At 51.4% G+C, this 21,343-nt stretch overlaps 2 protein-coding genes across 13 annotated transcripts in view; one reads left to right on the top strand and one right to left on the bottom strand.

The window, feature by feature from the left end:
* Window positions 1-15,794, top strand: part of HNRNPM (heterogeneous nuclear ribonucleoprotein M) — a 41,890-nt gene extending 26,096 nt beyond the window's left edge. For 3 of the 10 annotated variants that reach the window (XM_023197424.2, XM_023197426.1, XM_023197423.1), the window contains 7 exons: window positions 561-662; window positions 3,248-3,292; window positions 3,751-3,828; window positions 9,767-9,820; window positions 12,268-13,070; window positions 13,656-13,707; window positions 15,370-15,793. In XM_023197424.2, coding sequence (XP_023053192.1) covers window positions 561-662; window positions 3,248-3,292; window positions 3,751-3,828; window positions 9,767-9,820; window positions 12,268-13,070; window positions 13,656-13,707; window positions 15,370-15,533 — 1,298 coding nt within the window. In that variant the 3' untranslated portion in view covers window positions 15,534-15,793. Of the gene's footprint in view, window positions 1-560; window positions 663-3,247; window positions 3,293-3,750; window positions 3,829-9,766; window positions 9,821-12,267; window positions 13,071-13,655; window positions 13,708-15,369 lie in introns of all 10 variants that reach the window. The other 7 variants (XM_023197421.1, XM_023197417.1, XM_023197425.2 and 4 more) reach the window with 4 other exon arrangements.
* Window positions 15,795-16,737: 943 nt separating this feature from the next.
* Window positions 16,738-21,343, bottom strand: part of PRAM1 (PML-RARA regulated adaptor molecule 1) — an 18,021-nt gene continuing 13,415 nt past the window's right edge. For 2 of the 3 annotated variants that reach the window (XM_031934894.1, XM_031934895.1), the window contains 5 exons: window positions 17,767-17,824; window positions 17,549-17,657; window positions 17,256-17,418; window positions 17,139-17,172; window positions 16,738-17,050 (listed from right to left, as the gene is read on the bottom strand). In XM_031934894.1, coding sequence (XP_031790754.1) covers window positions 16,867-17,050; window positions 17,139-17,172; window positions 17,256-17,418; window positions 17,549-17,657; window positions 17,767-17,824 — 548 coding nt within the window. In that variant the 3' untranslated portion in view covers window positions 16,738-16,866. The remainder of the gene's footprint in view (window positions 17,051-17,138; window positions 17,173-17,255; window positions 17,419-17,548; window positions 17,658-17,766; window positions 17,825-21,343) is intronic. The other variant, XM_023197452.3, reaches the window with a different exon arrangement.

Below are 21,343 nucleotides of genomic sequence, written 5' to 3'. Positions count from 1 at the left end.
ATGGAGTTGAGTGTGGGCTAGGTATCCAGTTGTGGGTTAGGAAGCTTTGGGAGAAGGAAGATAGGTTCTTTGAATACATACATTAGGTTCATTGTTACTAAAACCACCCAGATTCAGAGAGTAGCATACATCCAGGATGTTGATTGGCTGGTTTGTAACGTGTTTTTTCATGAGAAACGTCCTTTGGGCTACTAGGGATTGGGCACATTCGTGTTGCTTGCCACCTGATGTCTTGAGTCATCTTTTTTGATCAGTTCTCAGTCCATGGGTTAGTGAAACAAATAGGCTCTCAAGAATCTTAGTGTGGGAGTTGTTAACTTTCCCCTGTGTTGGTTTTCAGCCACCTTTGTTGTATACACACATATCCCAAAGGCCAGAACAAGGTTCTGTTTCCAAATGTGCTGATGTTGAATTTTGCATTGGGCCCTGGGGTCACTGGTGGGTGGGGGTGGGTAGGCTGGAGTGGATAGCTGCAACTCACTAAACAAAGACTCTTTTCCTTTGAGGGTCAGGGTTTGCTAAATAGGGGAAATCTAAACTTCTTTCTCTTTTCCTTCCAGATGGCCTTGGTGGTATTGGCATGGGGTTAGGACCAGGAGGGCAACCCATTGATGCCAATCACCTGAATAAAGGCATTGGAATGGGAAACCTAGGTCCCGCAGGTGAGAATGACAGTGCACCTTGCTTGGGGTTTTGGGGAAGTGAAAATTATTAATTATTGGGGCAACTGGACTTTGAGTAGTTTAAATGGAATAAATAGTTAACTGGGACAAAATTCCCTCCTTATTCATCTCTGCCTCATTTTTAATAAAGGCAATATTTTGTATTTTTATCAAATTGAATCCTTTTTAAAAGTCATTATGCTTTTTCATTGTAACCTCACGACAACCTTCTAAACTGAAATAGTTGTGCCATTTGATAAGAGGAGGCAAGCCAGAGAGTTGCTTTTGCTCAAGGTCACACTGTCAGTTAGTGACAGGCTGCAGGTCTCCTGACCACAGGACCATAGCACTGCTGCAGTGCCCTGAAAGGTGTCTTACCAAGACCTCCTTGGGCCCTCCTGGTGTTTGCATAGCTGCTGCTAGAGAGCTAGGGGCATTGATAGACGCAAAAAAGGTGGAGAGGCCAGGCACGCTGGCTCATGCCTGTAATCCCAGCATTTTGGGAGGCCAAGGTAGGCAGATCACAAGGTCAGGATTTGAGACCATCCTGGCCAACATGGTGAAACTCCATCTACTACAAATACAAAAATTAGCTGGGTGTGATGGCATACGCCTGTAATCCCAGCTACTCGAGAGGCTGAGGCAGGAGAATTGCTTGAACCCAGGAGGCGGAGGGTGCAGTGAGCCGAAATCGCGCCACTGCACTCCAGCCTAGGTGACAGAGCGAGACTCCGTCTCAAAAAAAAAACGGTGGATGGCCGGGCGCGGTGGCTCAAGCCTGTAATCCCAGCACTTTGGGAGGCCGAGGCGGGTGGATCACGAGGTCAGGAGATCGAGACCATCCTGGCTAACCCGGTGAAACCCCGTCTCTACTAAAAAATACAAAAAAACTAGCCGGGCGAGGTGGTGGGCGCCTGTAGTCCCAGCTACTCAGGAGGCTGAGGCAGGAGAATGGCGTAAACTCGGGAGGCGGAGCTTGCAGTGAGCTGAGATCCGGCCACTGCACTCCAGCCTGGGTGATAGAGCGAGACTCCATCTCAAAAAAAAAAAAAAAAAAAACCGGTGGAGAGCGCCTCACTCTGTGACAATGTGGCCGTCTCAGGAAACATGGTGGACAGTGTTGTCTTTAAGAAGACAGGGATCCCAGCACTTTGGGAGGCCGAGGTGGGCAGATTACCCGAGGTCAGGAATTTGAGACCAGCTTGGCCCACATGGCAAAACTCCATCTCTACTAAAAATTAGCCGGGCGTGGTGGCTTGCGCCTGTAATTCCAGCTACTCGGGAGGCTGAGGCAGGAGAATCACTTGAACCTGGGAGGTGGAGATTGCAGTGAGCTGAGATGACATGACTGCAGTTCAGCCTGGCAACAGAGCTAGACTGTGTCTCAAAAAAAAAAAAGCAACTGCATGAAAGCTTCAATGTGTAGAATAAACTCAGGCTTTGCTGTTTAGCATTTTCATTTCTGTATAATGATGTAGTTTAATTCTATTAAGGAATATTTCATTTTAATGACCTCAGACTTTGGTCTTTGTTAGAATCCTTTGAAATTGGAATATGGAAGCCCCTCTATCCCACCGTTGTCAGTGTTGCATATCACTAGACTCTTGCAGAGTCACCCTGGGGCTGACTTCAGTTCTGGGCCACGACTTCAAATAGCTCTAACGTTCCCCCCGACCCAAAACACACACACCCCATGTCTGACATCTAAACAGAAAGACTGGGGGTTGGGGAGGAAGTCTTGGTGTTTTTAGGAACTGGTTTTTATTTTGAAGATTTTACCTTTAACAGGGACTTTTAAAAAATCTATTTCTGTTCCCTAAAATTTTCTAAAAAGTTTATGTTACGTAGAATGTGTCTTACAATTCTATTTCATGTTTAATACTGCCTAACTTGAGGCCTGTGTGTGGGTGTGGTGGTGTGGTGTGGTGTGGTGTGGTGGCTCACGCCTGTAATCCCAGCAATTTGGAGGCCAAGAGTTTGAAACTAGTCTAGGCAACACAGTGAGACCCCACCTCTACAAAATATAAAAAAAATTAGCCAGGTGTGGTGGCGTACACCTGTAGTTCCAGCTACTTGGGAGGCTTAGGCAAGAGGATCACATGAGGCTGCAGGGAGCTGTGACCATGCCACTGCATTCCAGCCTCAGTGACAGAAGGAGACCCTGTCTCAAAAGAAAAAAAAAAAAAACCCTGCCCAACTGGGTCATTAAACTGTGTAGATCCCTCAGAAAAAAATTAGCCAGGCGTGGTGGCAGGCACCTGTAATCTCAGCTAGTTGAGAGGCTGAGGCAGAAGAATTGCTTGAACCCGGGAGGTGGAGGTTGCAGTGAGCCAAGATTGTGCCATTGCATTCCAGCCTGGGTGACAGAGCAATACTGTGTCTAAAAAAAAGAAAAAAATTAGCTAATACGATGTTTGACAGTTGAAATGGTAGGGGCTTTTTTTCTTGCTAATTAAAATATATAAAATATACTTGTCATCAGGGATTTTCTTTTGAGTTGCTGGTTTGGAATTATGCTTTTTAAGTTCAAATGTTATTTACTGCTTTGACATAATTTTAGTTTGCATTGACTTTTTCTTTTTAAGGAATGGGAATGGAAGGCATAGGATTTGGAATAAATAAGATGGGAGGTAAGAAATTTAAAATGAAGTATAAGCATAATCACTTTTAGGCATGGTTTTCTCTCTTTCCTCTTTTCTTTCTTGTTTAAACCCTGCATGAAATTCTCTTTGGTTTCAGTTTGAGTCTAGAAATGACTTCCTCCTGCCTGTCCATCCTTCCAGCGGGTGTCTTGGCTTTTGGTTCTGGCTGTCTCACTAACTAGCTCTGTGACCTTGGGCAGACCACTCCATCTCTTTGCCTCTTTTTGCTTGTCTGTTCATTGAGGGGGTTGGATCAGACCAGCTTTTTGAAGGTGGTGATTTTTAAACAAGGGTGCTAGCATTTTTTTGTTTTTCAGAAGCCCTTAAACTTGATAGATAAGTTCTTGGCAGAAGATACCCCAGTTGAAACGTGATAGAATTTTTCTTTCCCTGCCCAGTCTAAGCAGTCTTGTTGGATGATGCTGAAATGTGAACATCTCTTGCAGGAATGGAGGGGCCCTTTGGTGGTGGTATGGAAAACATGGGTCGATTTGGATCTGGGATGAACATGGGCAGGATAAATGGTAAGCATCGTGTTTTCTTCTTGCTTTCACCCACCCTTTGTCGGCTGTTGCCTCTCAGGTGACTTTTAAGCTACAGACCCACTGAATAAGTGATTTCTCATTTCTGCTTTTCAACCGAATCAAATGTCTTTTGAATTGCCTTAAATATTTTAAGAACTAGACATAATAGTCGACTTACTTCACTTGGTCGCTAGTCTTTCGGATGTCCTATGTTCCCAAGCTCTGCAGTAATTTTCGAGTGCAGTGTTAAAAAATGTACATATTTGTGATTATGGTCTCTTGAGTATGAGGGATTCTTTAAAGTTTGTGATCAAGTTTGTCTGTCTCTGGGAGCGCTGGAAGGGGTAGTTCTTGGTCATCTGCCCCAGCTGCAAGTTGTCCAAAGAGGCGTTAATAAAAAAAGAGCCTTGTCCATAGGCTCTTTTAATTTAGCATTTGCATTATGCAAATTCTGGTTTAATGTAATTCAAATCCTCCACCAGCTTTTCTTTTCTTTTTTTTCTTTTTCTTTTTTTTTTTCAATGAGACAGGGTCTCACTCTGTTGCCCAGGCTGGAGTGCAATGGTACGATCTTGGCTCACACTGCGAGCTCCACCTCCCAGGTTCAAGTGATTCTCCTGCCCCAGCCTCCTGAGTAGCTGGGGTTACAGGTGTATGCCACCATGCCTGGCTAATTTTTATATGTTTAGTAGAGATGGAGTTTCACCATGTTGGCCAGGCTGGCTTCGAACTCCTGACTTCAGGTGATCCGCCCACCTCAGCCTCCCAAAGTGGTGAGATTACAGGCGTGAGCCAGCATGCTCGGCCCCCACCCCCAACTTTTTAACAGAAATATAATGATAATATAATAACCATGTAGTATTGCATTTATTCCTTGTGAGAACCACATGATATGTACATACTGCTATCCCCGTTTCATCCGAAACAGAGGCACAGAGAGTGACATGCCTAAGTCACGTGACTGGTAAACGGTGGTGCCTGCATGTGAACCCAGGCTGTCTGGCTCCAGAGCCTGGAACTTCATCATGTGGGAATCTTGCCTTTTAGAAGTGCCTCCAGCACAGCACTTGGCCCTGGGCACCAGCAGGGCTACAGAGTGTGCATGATAAATTGGAAATCTTCCTTTTTGAAATCCTCTATGTATTGGTGACTCTTTGACCTTCCCCTTCACCACAGGAAAGCTACTGCTTGTTTACACAGAAACTTTCTTGGAATGGGAAGTCATTAGAAATTTGGGTATAAACCTTCCTTTGCGGGTCTGTCATAACAGAGAATGTGAAAATGGTACAAGGACAGACATCACTGTCAGGCTTGAAAGGCGGCTGTCCCTGGTGATCAGGCCCTTCTTCCAGTGCACAGGGAGCAGTGGGGCAAGATGTGTGTTGCTCTCTTCATGGGTGCCTTGTTCTAGAAGCTGGTAAAAGGATGTAGGAAAGTCGTCACCATTAGTAATAAAGCAACAAAGGTCTGTGTTTCCAGCGTACATTCAAGCTTGCCTGTAACTTGTGTGTGCTTGGGATTTTATTTATTTATTTATTTTGTTTTGTTGTGTTTTTTTTTTTTTTTTTGAGACGGAGTCTCGCTCTGTCCCCCAGGCTGGAGTGCAGTGGCATTATCTCGGCTCAGTGCAAGCTCCGCCACTCAGGTTCACACCATTCTCCTGCCTCAGCCTCCCAAGTAGCTGGGACTACAGGCCCCCGCCACCACGCCCGGCTAATTTTTTGTATTTTTAGTAGAGACGGGGTTTCACTGTGTTAGCCAGGATGGTCTCGATCTCCTGACCTCGTGATCCGCCCGCCTCGGCCTCCCAAAGTGTTGGGATTACAGGCGTGAACCACCGAGCCCAGCTAGAATTTTTAATTTTTAAAAAAAGTTTCAGAAATCTGGCTTGGTAAAATGTTACTCAGAGCAGATTAGTCTGGGTGTGCTGGCTTACGCCTGTAATCCCAACACTTTGGGAGGTCGGGGTAAGAGGATTGCTTGAGCTCAGGAGTTCAAGATCAGCCTAGGCAACATGGCGAAACTGCATCTCTCTCTCTTTTTTTAAAGAACAGATTAGTCATTAAAAGGAATTTGAGTTGTTGCTGTGAGGAGCAGAGTGGTGCAGTTTAGAAGTAGATGGAAACCAGGATGGGTTGGCCTGGGAGCTGTGCTGAGCTGTGTGACACAGTCAGTGGTGAACTGGCAGGTGTAATCTCGCAATCAGGATTCAGAGCCTGGGGTAGGCAGTGGCAAAGGATTCCAAGTGCCGATTCTCTGGAGAACCACAAATGGAGTGTGTGTTCCTAGACTGTTCTTAGATGTTCTGAGATACGGCACTCGGAGTGCTCCCCATACCCTCTACAGCTGAGAACAGAGACTCCCTCCCACTTGATTGGCGTTCTTCGGTTTGGGTGGGATGAGCTCTAGAGCCCTTGGGCACTGCAAGGAAACTGTACATCACCCTGGAGGAAGAATTAAAGCAGATGTTTGGGTTTAATGAAATGTTAGTTCATGACTAGAGTGTAGCCATTATTATGGTCATGTGTGCTCCCATCAGACTGCTGGTCATGCAGGTTCCCAGGGCCCACACTCAGCATGAGTCAAATCTTGATAGAGTGGCTATAAAAATGTAAATCAAAAGATCGTTAAATGTCGGCCAAGCACGGTGGCTCACGCCTGTAATCCCAGCACTTTGAGATTAACGTTGAAAAGAAAAAGAGAGATTGTTAAATGTCAAAAACTGACTGTTGTGAGGCAGTATTTGACAGTAAAAATGCTACCCTTTGTGGGTGTAAATTGGAGTTCACAGTGCTCCCTGAGCTCTGGGGCCCTGCTGACAGCCAGCAAGATGAGTTGTGAGGCCCTTGCCAACATGCTGATGCCAGCCTGTGGCATGCTCGCCTGGAGTGGGGTTCTGCCTTCTTGCAGACAGGTGGCAGGGTGGAAGGAGATCAGCAGAGCTCCATGAGGATGCCACTGCAGGGCTGCAGGGTTCTGTTGCCCTGCCCTCCCGCCCCCGCCACCGACTCCTGGGCTCTGCTGTCCAGCAGATAGCACCCATGAGGAGCATGCTGAACCATGAGGTCACTTGGGTTAATTCAGACTGGGAATGGTAAGCCCACCATTGGCAGCAGTCCTTGTTAATTCATAATGTGCTCCTACTGCCACATCTCTAATGGAGTTGCTTATTTTATTGAAAGATAGGGACTCAAGGTGTTCATTACATCGCACCTGACATTTCTAAGGAGTGAGATTAATAGATTCTTCAAGGCCCTCTCAGCATGGGAGGGAGAGATTCTTCAAAGACCTCACAGCATGAAAAGTGTGATCCCCATTTCAGCCTGCATGAGATGAACACACAAGGAAAGAAGTGGCCAGCGGTAGGAATCATGAAAGGCCTTCTCAAGCAAGTGACCACTGTGGTGGGCCTTTCCCCACAGAATCTAGGACCTTTGTTTTAAAAGACATTGTAAGGCTGGGTGTAGTGGCTCACACCTGTTATCCCAACACATTGGGAGGCTGAGGCAGGAGGATCACTTGAGCTCAGGAGTTCAAGACCAGCCAGGGCAACATAGTGAGACCTCCTTTCTACAAAAAATAAACAAAATTAGCCGGGTATGGTGCCGCACACCTGTCCTAGTTGCCTGGGAAACTGAGGTGGGAGGATGACTTGAGCCCAGGAGGTCAAGACTGCAGTGAAGCATGATCACACCCCTGCATTCCAGCTTGGGAGCTTGGGTTGAGAGTGAGACCCTGTCTCAAAAAAAAAAAAAAAAAAAAAAAAAAAGAACCTTGTAAAACACGAGAAGGTTGTGACCCAAACCCCATTATGTAGATGTAGCCACTGCTGTTGTCAGCAGAGAAGTCTTTCTGTGCAGACATACTTCTCACCGTGCACACGCACTTCTGTATTAGAGGATGGGCTTTTTGCTTCAAAAAATTTGGATGGGTCTGTGGTCTTTGACCTTCAAGGATGAGGTGCAGCTGAGGCGATAGTAAGGGTGGCTTGGGACAGCGCCAGAGGTCTGTGCATCCAAGTGGCCTAGTGAGGACGCTGGTGGAGACATGGGTTGCCAGACGCTGCTCTAGCTGCTGCTGCTCAGAGCACTGGCTCTGCTAGGGGGCCGAGCGGGCTTGGCACAGGCCGCAGGTGTACGCAGATAGAGCGGCTGGTGGCATCAGGTGCAGAGGTTGAAGGGGCAGGTCTGTGTGAGGCAGGGGAGGAGCGTGGGCAGAGCGGGCTGCAGCTGTGGTCAGTGCAGGGAGGCCTGTGAATGCCGATGGAAGAATTCCACCGTTCTCTTCAAATCAGTGGCATGTTGGTTGAAAGCTTTTGCAGGTGTCTTGCAGGTCTGTTAGTTGAAAACTTGATCTAGGTCAGGGATGTGCATGGGAGAATACAGTCATGGTTTCTCAGTTGGTTTCTGTTTGGGTCAGTAAAGCCCCTTCCTCATTCCTCTTTTCCACTTACCACTAGAGACAGAAACTTAAAAACCATGGTTTCAGGCTTCCAAAAAGCCCAAAACAGAACAACAGCAAAGTAAGATGTGTTGGACAAGCTAGGTGCTGTAAAGCCAGCCTCGGCTTAGGCAGTCTGGGCAGGATCACAGGCATCCCGGGAGAATGAGCTATACCTGCTGGTAGACTGAAGTCTGTGTCTCTTGGTGAACTTTCCTGCCTCCTCCCATGGCAGTTAGTTGGGATATAAGAAGCAGCTGTGTGGAGGACAGGCGCTTTTTCTGTTGTTTGGGTTTTTTTTGTTGTTGTTTTTTTCTTTGAGACAGAGTCTCACTCTGTTGCCCAGGCTGGAGTGCAGTGGCGCGATCTCAGCTTATGCAACCTCCGCCACAGGGGTTCAAGCAATTCTCCCACCTCAGCCTCCTTGAATAGCTGGGATTACAGGCACCCGCCATGATGCCCGGCTAATTTTTGTATTTTTAGTAGAGACAGGGTTTCACCATGTTGGCCAGGCTGATCCTGACCTCAGGTGAACCACCCGCTTTGGCCTCCCAAAGTGCTGGGATGACAGGCATCAGCCACTGCACGGCGGGGGGACAGGTTTTAATGGCTTTGTGGCCATGGTCATAAAGTGAAATGTGCCTCATGGCTCATGTCCAAGTTGCTGAGCATATACTTTGAGACCAGAGTGGGTGGGTACAAGTGTCTTCTACATAGCAAAAGACGGACCAGAAGCTTGGAAAGGTAATGCTATGATAGCATCAGACAAACCTTAAGGAGGTGTGGGTGAGCCATGGGCAAGTGAGCAGCAGCACTGTGTTTGGGACACTTGGCGGGGGGTGCGTTTAGGTGTTTTCCTGAGACCTTATCTGTTGCCTAGTCACAGCACACCCAGCTCATTTCAGGCAGGGCTGGCATGTTCAAGGATTTCCACGCAGAGCTCATTCGTTAGCATTGAGGCTGTCCGTGGAGCTACAGCTTTAATTTGCTCTATGATAACGAGAGTTGCCTCTGGGTGGATAAATGTGGGCTCCAAGTGGGTGCTGCTGGGTGGTCTTCTGAAAAAGAAGTTGGCTGGGTTGGGGGTGGGGGCTTAGTTTCCAGCTCAGGTGAGGCAAGGAAGCCTCAGTCCTGAGAACCTGGACCAACTTTAGAAAACTGCCGCTGAGCAAGACCCAATGGCCCCCTTCTTGCTCTGGCTCTCAGTTCATGAATGCACTGGCTCCTATCTCTGGTGGGCGCATTCGCAGGTGACCCCGCACGCTGGGCCTCGGACTCTGGAGCTACGTGGGGTCTTGGCATCGTGACCCAGCATCAAGGACTCTCCTAGTTCTCTGTAAAATGATCTTGTCTGTGCGTGTGTTTCTCAAACCCCTTTCCCTTTTTCTTTTTCTTGTCATTTTTATTAGTAGTATTTCTACTCTGGAATCTGTAATGAGCACATTTGTATTGCCATAGAGAAATTTGGCTAATTTTTTTTTCTTCCTGATTTCCTTAGAAATCCTAAGTAATGCACTGAAGAGAGGAGAGATCATTGCAAAGCAGGGAGGAGGTAGGAACCGCTTAGTTTGATGTTTTGTTTATTTTAGAACAGGCCGTTTATCGCTGGGGACCGTAGAGCTTAGTGGTGAGAAGTGCGGGCTCTGACACAGACTGCCCGGGGTGGGAGCAGCTCTGCCTCTTTCTAGCTGTGTGACTTTTGGCAAGTCACCGAACTTCTCTGTTTCTCATAGCACTCATTTGTAAAATGGGGGATTCCTCAGGGATGCATTGGAGAGCGAATGCATGTGAGAGTGCTTCCGCATGTGCGGTGCACAGGCCGGCCATCCTCACTGTTAGAGTACCTCTCATTTGGGGGTTTTGTTTTCCACATTACAAATTCCTAAAAGTAAATATTTTTTCCTTAGACTTGATAAGACTGAAAGTACACCACCCAACATGTAATGTACTCAACAGGAAATAGATACATGTACTCAATAGGAAAATATGAAGAAAGTATGGTCTGAAGCCCCATCGCCCAGTGATGACTGCTGGAAACATTTTGTTCTGAATCTTTCTTTCATACACAGTTTTATGAATACTGAGAACAAAATGTACTTTTTGAGTATTTTCGGAGACAGAGTCTCGCTCTGTCGCCCAGGCTGGAGTGCCGTGGCGCAATCTCGGCTCACTGCAGCCTTGACTTCCCAGGCCTAAGCGATTCTCCCACCTTAGCCTCCCAAGTAGCTGGGACTACAGGCGCATGCCACTTGGCTTGGCTGATTTTTTGATTTTTTGTAGAAATGGCATTTTGACATGTTATCCAGGCTTATCTCAAACTCCTGGCCTCAGTTGAACTGCACACCTCCAGAGTGCTGGGATGACAGATGTGAGCCGCCACACCCGGCCCAAATGTACTTTTTCAGCCTGATTTTCCCTCTGAGTGTCTTGGCATCTCACCTCCTGACTTCTGTGTTGGGAAGAAGCTCTGGAGCTCCGCACTGGCACCATTTCCTCCCAGTCTTTTGCTTCTGTTGGCATTGGGAGTTGCCCTGCCTCATTTCTTTCTTTCTTTCTTTCTTTTTTTTTTGAGACGGAATCTTACCCTGTTGCCCATGCTAGAGTGCAGTGGCGCGATCTCAGCTCACTCTAACCTCCGTCTCCCGGGTTCAAGCGATTCTTCTGCCTCAGCCTTCTGACTAGCTGGGACTACAGGCGCTCGCCACCATGCCCAGCTAGTTTTTGCAGTTTTAGTAGAGATTGGGTTTCACTATGTTGGCCAGGCTGGTCTCGAACTCCTCACTTTGTTCCGCCCGCCTCAGCCTCCCAAAGTGCTGGGATTACAGGCATGAGCCACCACATCCAGCCGCCCCACCTCATTTCTGATGCCTTTGGGCAAAGTGCCCATTCTCGCTAGGTTCCTTATACTGTGGGGAAGTTCTGAGACGTCTCCCCTCTGAAAGTCACACATTCTTAAAGTTGGGCCTGCTTTTTGCCTCTCAGTGTGCTGCTGTGCAGCTAAGGAAGCAGGCACGGAGCAACAGAGAGACTTGTCTGTGGTCAGTTATAGAGCCAATTAGAGAAACTGCTGAGTTTCCTCTTGAATTGGTATTTTTGACTAGGCTGCTTGGGTCAGTCACAGGCTGGCTCTGGGCTGATGGCCACTCTCAGAGGCAAGCGACAGGGTTTCGGGGAGGAGCCCCACGCTCAGCATGTGGAAAGGGGTGTCCTTGCTGATGGAGCCAGACCCTTGCTTTCCAGAGTTGCAAGCATCACGGGTGGGGGGTCCCTTTGTTCTGCTGGCTGACCCCCAGCTGCTACCAGAGCCCACTCTGCAGTTCCATCAACATCTTCTTTCCAAAGCCAGCAAATCATTTGGTTTCCCTGATAATAAGGTCCCTAGAAGTGGCCAGTTGTGTGCATTTGTACACAGAGGATCTCTCGGTGTGTGTTTTTTGACCTCTGCTTGATGGTGTGGCCGAAAATCCTTCTCTGTGCCCTGGAAGCGCTGAGGAAACACAGCCAGAGTGGCCCCCAGCAGAGCATCCTAGAGGGACAGGCTGAGAGGGCAAGGTGGGAGTGACTTGGACTTGTCTCCACATAACTAACTCCTGTTCATTACCCTGGGTGGCCCTCTGAGTGGGGTGTGTCTTTGCCTCCCCCTGGAGCATTTCTCAGTATTTGCTGATGGAGAAACCTCAGAGGTCTCAAGAATTGACATCCATGGTTCACAAAGCTTATCACAGACACTAGCACCTCACAGACACACATACAGGGGTGTTCTTTAGAAGTTGTGTTATGGAAATCTCAGCTGTGGCATAGAGCAGGGAGAATGCTGGGAGGCCCCCATGAGTCCATCACCCAGCTGTAGCTGTTGTCAACATTTGAGGGGTGTCTTAACGGTAAATGATGGTGGGCCTTTACCCCGATCCGTGCCCATGAGCTGAAGTGGTCTGGCGTGTTGTGCACACGCATTCTCAGGTTCTTGACACCAACCTGTGTTCTGTGTCCCTGTTTCAGGTGGAGGTGGAGGAAGCGTCCCTGGGATCGAGAGGATGGGTCCTGGCATTGACCGCCTTGGGGGTGCCGGCATGGAGCGCATGGGCGCAGGCCTGGGCCACGGCATGGATCGCGTGGGCTCCGAGATCGAGCGCATGGGCCTGGTCATGGACCGCATGGGCTCCGTGGAGCGTATGGGCTCCGGCATTGAGCGCATGGGCCCGCTGGGCCTTGACCACATGGCCTCCAGCATCGAGCGCATGGGCCAGACCATGGAGCGCATCGGCTCAGGCGTGGAGCGCATGGGTGCCGGCATGGGCTTCGGCCTTGAGCGCATGGCCGCTCCCATCGACCGTGTGGGCCAGACCATTGAGCGCATGGGCTCTGGCGTGGAGCGCATGGGCCCTGCCATTGAGCGCATGGGCCTGAGCATGGAGCGCATGGTGCCCGCAGGTATGGGGGCTGGCCTGGAGCGCATGGGCCCTGTGATGGATCGCATGGCCACCGGCCTGGAGCGCATGGGCGCCAACAACCTGGAGCGGATGGGCCTGGAGCGCATGGGCGCCAACAGCCTCGAGCGCATGGGCCTGGAGCGCATGGGCGCCAACAGCCTCGAGCGCATGGGCCCCGCCATGGGCCCGGCCCTGGGCGCTGGCATTGAGCGCATGGGCCTGGCCATGGGTGGCGGTGGCGGTGCCAGCTTTGACCGTGCCATCGAGATGGAGCGTGGCAACTTTGGAGGAAGCTTCGCAGGCTCCTTTGGTGGAGCTGGAGGCCATGCTCCTGGGGTGGCCAGGAAGGCCTGCCAGATATTTGTGAGAAATGTAAGTGGCTCTTGGGGAACTTCTTGGTGGTGGTGAGCATGAGGGGACAGGGGAGGCAAAGAGCAGCAGGATGAAGTCAGAGGTGGCCCCTCCAAAGGGGACCACATCTCCTTGCTTCTGTCCCAAACGTTTTATGCTAGTGGGACAAGTAAGGAATGTGAGAACTGTGGGTTCTGGAAGAGCCTGGGCTTCTCCACTGCGCTAGAATATGGAGCAGACTCTGAGCTCAGAGACTGCAGTTTCTTGGCTTGAAGAGGCACTGTGTCTTGCACAACGGAATTATTTTCCCCAGCTCAGCCACCCTTAGCCACTATTTAGTGACTGTGGGCTGCGCACCACAGGCCCGAGCGTCCCATTCTGCACGGTGCTCCCACAGTCTGAGCCCCAGGCGGGGAGCTGGCTGTGCCACTTCACAGCCTTGTCCCACGTGGACCTATTAGTTCCCTGCTGTTCTCCTCAGTCTGAAGAGCGGCCAGCTTCTTGGTATAGTAAGAAATCTAGCGTAGCCCTCAGAGCCAGCTGCAATGTGTGCCTTAGGATTTGGTTTAATCACACATCAGTCTCCCTTTTTTTCTTCCCCCTCAGCTCCCATTCGATTTCACATGGAAGATGCTGAAGGACAAATTCAACGAGTGTGGTAAGTATTGGGAACGGCTTTCTAGGTGCCTCCCTCATGCTTGCTGGTGACGCAGCCAAGTCAGCAGCAAAGCCTCCCTCCCAGCCCCTCCATCGGCTCCGGACTCATGGCCTTGCCATTGTTCTGCCCACGCCGGCTAATTGTTGAGTGTCCTGTGATGTGTCACACGTTTTTCACCTGTATTCTCATTTCATCCTAATTTCCTTTTTGAGGCTTTTGAAACAAGGTAGTAGTGTCCCCATTTCACAGATGTCAGTCTTCCTTCTCAGGTCACCTGGCTTCTAGGTGGCAACGCTAAATAAAAACATCCTAGACAAGGTCGCTTTTCCCTTAGCACAGCTGGTTCAGGGCCTCGAAGAGAACACCTAGCCCAGCAGGTGCCATGGGGAGGCGCTGCAGGCTCTGGGCACACAGCAGCTCCTGTGAGGATGAGGCTAAGGTCTCCTGGTTTCCTGGCACATCGTGCTACTCTTCTGGAGGGCTCCCTCTGTGGCTGAAAGCAAGTTGTCTTCCTTCCCTGCCCTCCAGGGTGAGCCCCCACACCTCATGCACCACCTCTGTTCTTTTTAGCTAGAGGGGTCTGAGCTAGAGGACTGGGCGGCTGCTTCCGCACTATCCTCCCGCTTCCTGTTTCAGCAGTGGCTCCGATTTCACCACCATTGCTGCTTCTCCATGGTTCTTGGGGCAAGCCGTTGAGTCACGACCTGCCTCTTTGCCCCGTTCTTTACCTCTTTCCCCACTCCTGAGTTTCCACGTTGTAGCTAGATATTCTGAAAAGGCCAGAATAGGGATCACAGCACCCCTAACCCCCACTTTTGCAATGCCTGGAGGGGCCCTGTACCTTCAAGAGGAAGTCCAGACTCACAAGCGTCTTGAAGATTTGGTCCCATCCTCTTCCATCTCCCTCCTGTCCCAGAACCTGAGCAGCAAGTGCTGCACATGTTCCGCAGTGCTCTTGTGTGAGCCATTACTGGCAAGTCTTTCCGGTGAATTTCTGTGTTAATTCACTCAGAACTTTCCCCTGAGGACCCCTCCACCCTACCTACCCTGGGCCCTCTCAGGCAGAGTTCCTGCCTCTGGCATTGTGGCCTTAGCACCTTTGGCACTCCTGGAGTAGAGCCTTTGTCCTCTAGGGTTCTGACCTGTTTCTGCAGAGTTGACACATACCTGGATGCTTAACAGGTGCTCAAATGAATAAGTGAAACCTGCTGGCTTTCATTTGGACAGTACAGACGTGTCCATTGGATTGCGGATGGCTTTGTAACTAGGGGCGGTGGCGTATCAGAAATGAAAACTTTGTAAAATATATAGCCAACTTTCTGCCTATAAAGCTGGCTTTTACTCGGCGCCCTCTTCTTTGAACTTTGTGAAGCGTAAACGCGTGCACTGAATCCTCCAGGAAGGCTTTTCATGGGGCAGGGGCAGGCTCTGTTAGCAGAAGAATGGCAGTGTGGCCAAGGGCCTAGTCACTGGTTCCCACCATTGTATTCTGAGCCTTTGTGCTCCAGGTGTCAGGGCCTCTCCGGTTCTCGGGGGCAAGCCGTTGAGACGGATTTTTTACTCTGTCCACCAAAATCTAACAAAATCGGGACTGAGTGGAGCCCAGACAGGCTGAGCTCTGGGTTTGCCTGACAAGTGTGGTCTCTTCCCTCCCTGTCCCAGGCCACGTGCTGTACGCCGATATCAAGATGGAGAACGGGAAGTCCAAGGGGTGTGGTGTGGTTAAGTTCGAGTCGCCAGAGGTGGCCGAGAGAGCCTGCCGGATGATGAATGGCATGAAGCTGAGTGGCCGAGAGATTGACGTTCGAATTGATAGAAACGCTTAAGCAGTTGCCTTTTTTAAACATCGATACGAGACCTCTGAATTTGTATTTTTTCTTGTTAACCATTTTAATTTGTTGGCTGGATGTATAAAGATGTTTAAAAAATTCAGTTGCTTTTTGGGGTAATTTGAATTACTTTTTTAATGACTGGGGTTCCATTTGACTGTTTGCATTGAGATTGCAATGTGCGCAATTTTTTTTGTAGTTGTGGCATCTTGTTGACATCGAATATGACTTTGATAATAAATACCAGTTCCTGAAAACAGCCTGCTTGTGTGTGCTGTGTGGGCAACCGCCCAAGGTGTGGGGAGCTGGGGTCACTGGAGCTTCCAGTCCAAGGATCTCATCCCCTCTCTTGCTGTCTGAGGCCCCAGGGGTGAGTGCCTGCCCACAGATTGGGGGAGACTCTTCCTTGGAACCTGCCTTCCTGTGGGCTGTAATCCCTGGGCTGATAATGGAGCATTTGGCTGTTTAGAGCCTCCCGAGGCCAGGCGCAGTGGTTCGTGCCGGTAATCTGGGAGGCGGGCACCTGTAATCCCAGCTACGCAGGAGGCTGAGGAAGGAGAATCGCTTGAACCCAGGAGGCGGAGGAGGTTGCAGTGAGCGAGATCTCGCCACTGTACTCCAGCCTGGGCAAGAGTGAGACTCTGTCTCAAACATGAAGAAAAGCCTCCCGAAAGCCATCCTGTCTCCCTGTTACGAAGTGAACGCCCTGGGGCACAGACCCTGCCTCAGTCGGGCTTGTTCTCTGGCTTTTTTTTTCCCCTGCTGAAACAGACCAAACTGTGTGCCACCTTCCACCCATGTTCAGTCCTGCCAGAGGCTCGGGCCAAATCTGATATCTGGGCTCTGTCAGAATTGGGTATAGGCCCCACCCTTTACCCCCGTGAAGCGCCCTCAGGATCCGCTCAGGCCAAGCAGGTGTGCATACCCGGCAAGGAGGCCTGCCTGCTGCTCCTCTGTTGCCTGTGGAGGGACACGTCCTGCCTGGCTGCCCTGGCTGGCAGCACATGGGGTTCTGATCACCAGGAGCCCCCCTTGCTCACCAGCTTCTTGCCACCCTTTTCTCCCTCGCCTTTATCCGTGAGGGGTGAGACTGTGGCAGGGTGACCCCAGACACATCCCCTTTTGTGTTTGGTCAGGGGGTTCCCGTGCCTTTGCTCCACTCTGCCAATCAGGAGGGAAAGAAAAGACAAGAAGCAGGGACTGCTTTAAACGGACTTTATGTGGCCAGGCACAAGCCCGGGCAGTTCTGTGACTCCCGCGCCGGGATCCAGGGCTCCTGGGTGAGCGGGCGCTGGGCTGGCCGGCTGTCCTTGCCCCATGCCTACCGGCCTTACCGTCCCAGGGGAAGTGGTTGGTTTTCCAGGGGGTCTGCCGAGGAAGCGTGACTTCCATGGACCCCTCTCCCCAGATGCCCAATGGTGAGCAGCTCCCCAGGGGAATCGCCAGGGTCCCTCCAGCCCACCCAGAGTGTCCACGTACCGCAGAAGTCGACATCATCGTACACCTCCGTCTCCCTGGCAGAGCACAGCTGGGTCAGCAAGGGGCACTGTGGCTCGTTCCCCGCCCCCCACCCCTCCCCCCACAGTCCAGGCTGGTACTTACAGGGGCAGGAGCGCTATTCTGGGCACGTAGCCATCTGTGGAGAGAGTGGGCATGGTGGGTTCTGAGGCCCAGGGTGGTGGGGGGGCCTCCTGGGGCTGCGGGGCCAGGTGCACTCACATTTGCCCTTGGGGTCCCGGCACAGCATCTCCTCATTGCTGGTGAACTCGATCACCTCCAGGATCTCCCCGCGCCGGATCCCGAGGTGCTTGCCGCCCCCACGGCGTGTCTTGGCATTGGGGTCGATCATCATCTTCGTGTGAACCACGATCTCCCCTTCAAACTGGGGTGCGAGATGTTATGGCCTCTGCTCGTGCTGCCGCCCTCGGGCCCCTGTCTTCTTTCTGAGCCTGGGATCTGTGGGGCCCTGGTCTCCGCCCTGCCAGGAGTCCTGCTTAACTCGGAGGCCTCACCTTGAACTTCTTCCGGAACTCCCTCTCGGCCTTCTCTGCCTTCCTCAGCTGCTTCTGCAACTTTGGGTCCATGGGTGGCAACTGCTGTGGCTGAGGATCCTTCTCCTTCCTGATACCCCCCACCAAGGAATTGTGTGCTCGTGAGCAAGGTGTGCTCCTCTGGGGGTTCCTGGAGCTTACCCCACCCCCCGCCCACCCGCCCCCTCTGCCCATGGCACCTGAGTGCTGGGTCCTGTGGTGGCCTCCTGGTGACTTGCTGAACCGAGGGCACTTCATCTGGGGACAGTCAGGACTACGAGTCAAGGCAGGGCCCGCCAGCTCAGCCTTTACCCTGGTAGCTGTTTTTTGTTTTTGTGTTTTTGAGATGAAGTCTCGCTCTGTCACCCAGGCTGGAGTGCAATGGCACGCTCTCAGCTCACTGCAACCTCCACCTGCTGGGTTCAAGCGATTCTCCTACCTCAGCCTCCTGAGTAGTGGGGATTACAGGTGCCCATCACCACAGCTGGCTGATTTTTGTATTTTTAATACAGACAGGTTTCACTATGTTGGCCAGGCTGGTCTTGAACTCCTGACCTCAAGCGACCTGCTGGTCTTGGCCTCCTAAAAGTGCTGGGATTACAGGCGTGAGCCACTGCACCTGGCCGGTGGCTGGATCTTGAGTGAGGCCTCCCTGTGTGTGTCAGTTCCGAGGACTCCCCAGATCCCACCAAGTCCCCCCACAAACCTCTCCCTGCCCACCTTCCGCAAGCCTTTCTCAGGGGACATGGGTTTTTCTGGATTGCCTTCCATTCCTTAAATCCTGCTACGTGCTCAGCATGGTGGGAACTGCTGGGCCATGCCCCTCATGTCAGTCCTCTCAGCAACCTTGTTCATGCCAGTGGACGCCACTGTCATGTCCAACTTGTCCGTGAGGAAATAAAGGCTCAGAGAGGTCAAGCAAACTGCCCAAGGTCACCCAGCTTGTAAATGGCAGAGGCAGGATTTATGTGTAGGCTTCGAGGCCATTTCACTTCTGCCTCCTAGGTCAAATTGGGTCTAGGGTTCTTTTTTCTTTTTTGAGACAGAGTTTTGCTCTTGTTGCCCAGGCTAGAGTGTGCAATGGCGTGATCTCAGCTCACTGCAACCTCCACCTCCAGGGTTCCAGCGATTCTCCTGTCTCAGCATCCTGAGTAGCTGGGATTATAAGCACCCACTGCCACGCCCAGCTGATTTTTGTATTTTTAGTAGAGATGAGGTTTCGTCATGTTGGCCAGGCTGGTCTCTAACTCCTGACCTCAGGTGATGCCCCTGCCTCGGCCTTCCAAAATGCTGGGATTACGGCCTCAGCCACTGCACCCAGTGGATTCTAGGGTCCTACTGTAATGAGATTTGGGTGAAAAACTAAGGAGAAGGGAGGATGAGGAGAGGCTGGCCTATGGGTACAAAGTTACACTTAGGAGAAAGAAACTGGGCATTCCACTGCACAGTAGGGCAATGATAGTTGACAGTAAAATATTGTGGCCGGGCACAGTGGCTCACGCCTGTAATCCCAGCACTTTGGGATGCCAAGGCGGGTGGATCACTTGAGGTCAGGAGTTCAACAGCAGCCTGGCCAACATGGTGAAACGTCTACTAAAAATACAAAAATTAGACGGGCACGGTGGTGGGCACCTATAATCCCAGCTACTCAGGAGGCTGAGGCAGGAGAATCGCTGGAACCCAGGAGGCGGAGGTTGCAGTGAGCCAAGATTGTGCCGCTGCACTCCAGCCTGGGCGACAGACCAGGACCCTGTCTCAAAATAATAAATAAAAATAATTTTTAAAAGATGCTGCTGGGGTGAGTGTCCTGGACTAGTGACTGATGGACTGAGGGGTCTCCCATGGTGCCAGCCTCCCTGTGCCACTTCCTGGCAAATGACCAGGCTCCCAAGTCAGAGCCCTGCTGGCCAAGGGATTGGCTTCAGGCAGAAGTCCCAGGAACCCCAGTGAGTGAAAGATCTAGAACCCAGAGTCCCAGTGTGTCCTTTCCAAATGGCTCAAAGCATCCCTCCGGACATTGCAGGCCTGTAGTTCCTCCAAGCAGCCCAAAGAGCGGCGCCTGGATTGTGCCCGCCAGATACCAGGCGTGGCCATCCACAGTCTCACCCGGAACACACAGCCCCTCCAGCTGTTCCTGCCTCTCAGAGGCTTCCCTGGCCATGAGCAGTCACTCCACCAGGAGCGAACCTGATCTTGGCACTCCAGGGTTTCTGCAAACCCGCCACATCAAAGCACCTCTTGGCACCACCATGCAGGCAGCCCCGGTTCATCCACAGCTGACCCTGAGCAGGCCTCTGCCCACGTTCCCCACATGGCCTGCTCAGATCCTGGGAAAGGCCAGGCTCTCCCCACCTGCAGAGGAGCCCCCTGCCTTCCAGGAACCTCTGCAGTGGAGCTGCCACTGCTCCAAGTAAGGCAGACAGTGGGAGAGGGGAGTCCAGAGTCGTGGCCCCAAGAGATCTAAGTTGCCTTTGAGAAGCTGCACCCACAGTGAGAAGCCTACGCCACTCTGGAGAAGCAGGAGATCCAGGGAAGTGGGACCTTTTTTCTTTTTCTTTTTTTCTTGAGACAGGGTCTCGTTCTGTTGTTGCCCAGGCTGGAGTGCAGAGGTGCAATCTCGGCTCACTGCATCTTAGAAAATGGGTGATGCGAGGCCGGGCAGGGTGGCTCACGCCTGTAATCCCAGCATTTTAGGAGGCCAGGGTGGGAGGATTACCTGAGGTCGGGAGTTCCAGACAAGCCTAACCAACATGGAGAAACCCTGTCTCTACTAAAAATACAAAATTAGCCGGGCGTGATGATGCATGCCTGTAGTCCCAGCTACTCGGGAGGCTGAGGCAGGAGAATCGCTTGAATCCAGGAGGCGGAGGTTGTGGTGAGCCGAGATCGCGCCACTGCACTCCAGCCTGGGCAAGAAGAACCAAACTCCGCCTCAAAAAGAAAAACAAACAAAAAAAAAAAGAAAATGGGTGATTCGGCCAGGCACGGTGGCTTATGCCTATAATCCCTCCATCTCCTGGGTTCAAGCGATCCTCCCACCTCAGCCTCTCCAGTAGCTGGGACTACAGGCACGCAACACCACACCCAGCTAATTTTTGTATTTTTAGTAGAGATGGGGTTTCACCATGTTGGCCAGGCTGGTCTCAAACTCACAACTTCAACTGATCCACCCGCCTTTGCCTCCCAAAGTGCTGGGATTATAGGCGTGAGCCACTGCGCCCAGCCCCTTTTTTCTTTTTTCGTATCAGAATCTCGAATGACTGGTAAGGAAAGGGGAGAAGGTCGTCTGGTTACAGGAACAATGGGCCAAGGGTGGGGATTGTATGAAATTTGGGGAGAGGGAGATGCTCCTAGCCTCAGAAGAGGTGGGGCATTCCAGCAGGGCTGCTGGGAGTGGCCGGAGGCAGGCTGTCACTAGCCCAGGCTCTCAGCAGCCCCCCTCCTGACCATCTGCATCCCCAAGGGTGGCCCCCAGACCCAAGCCACAGAGCCTGCCCTGGAACGGAAGCAGGAGGGGCCCCATCAGGAAGCTGTGTGCTCACAGGAAGGTGTTGCAAACAGCTCCGGGAGAAAGCCCAGGAGAAGCAGAGGGAGCCTCTCTGCCCCAGGCCCTCTGAGGCTGTCAGGGAGAGCAGGAGCACCTTAGAGGCTCAGGCTCCTGCTGAAAGCCCTGCCACAGATCCAGCTCATGGACCGGCTGTGCAAGCCAGGGCAAGCCCCTTCCCAGAGCCTCAACCTTGCATATCTATTTTTCTTTTTCTTTTTTTTTTTTTTTTT

This window comes from Piliocolobus tephrosceles, chromosome 21, assembly GCF_002776525.5.
Source record: "Piliocolobus tephrosceles isolate RC106 chromosome 21, ASM277652v3, whole genome shotgun sequence".
NCBI classification, from domain to species: Eukaryota; Metazoa; Chordata; class Mammalia; order Primates; family Cercopithecidae; genus Piliocolobus; species Piliocolobus tephrosceles.
Note: the sequence above shows the minus strand (reverse complement) of the source record. Positions and strands in the feature narration are given on the sequence as shown.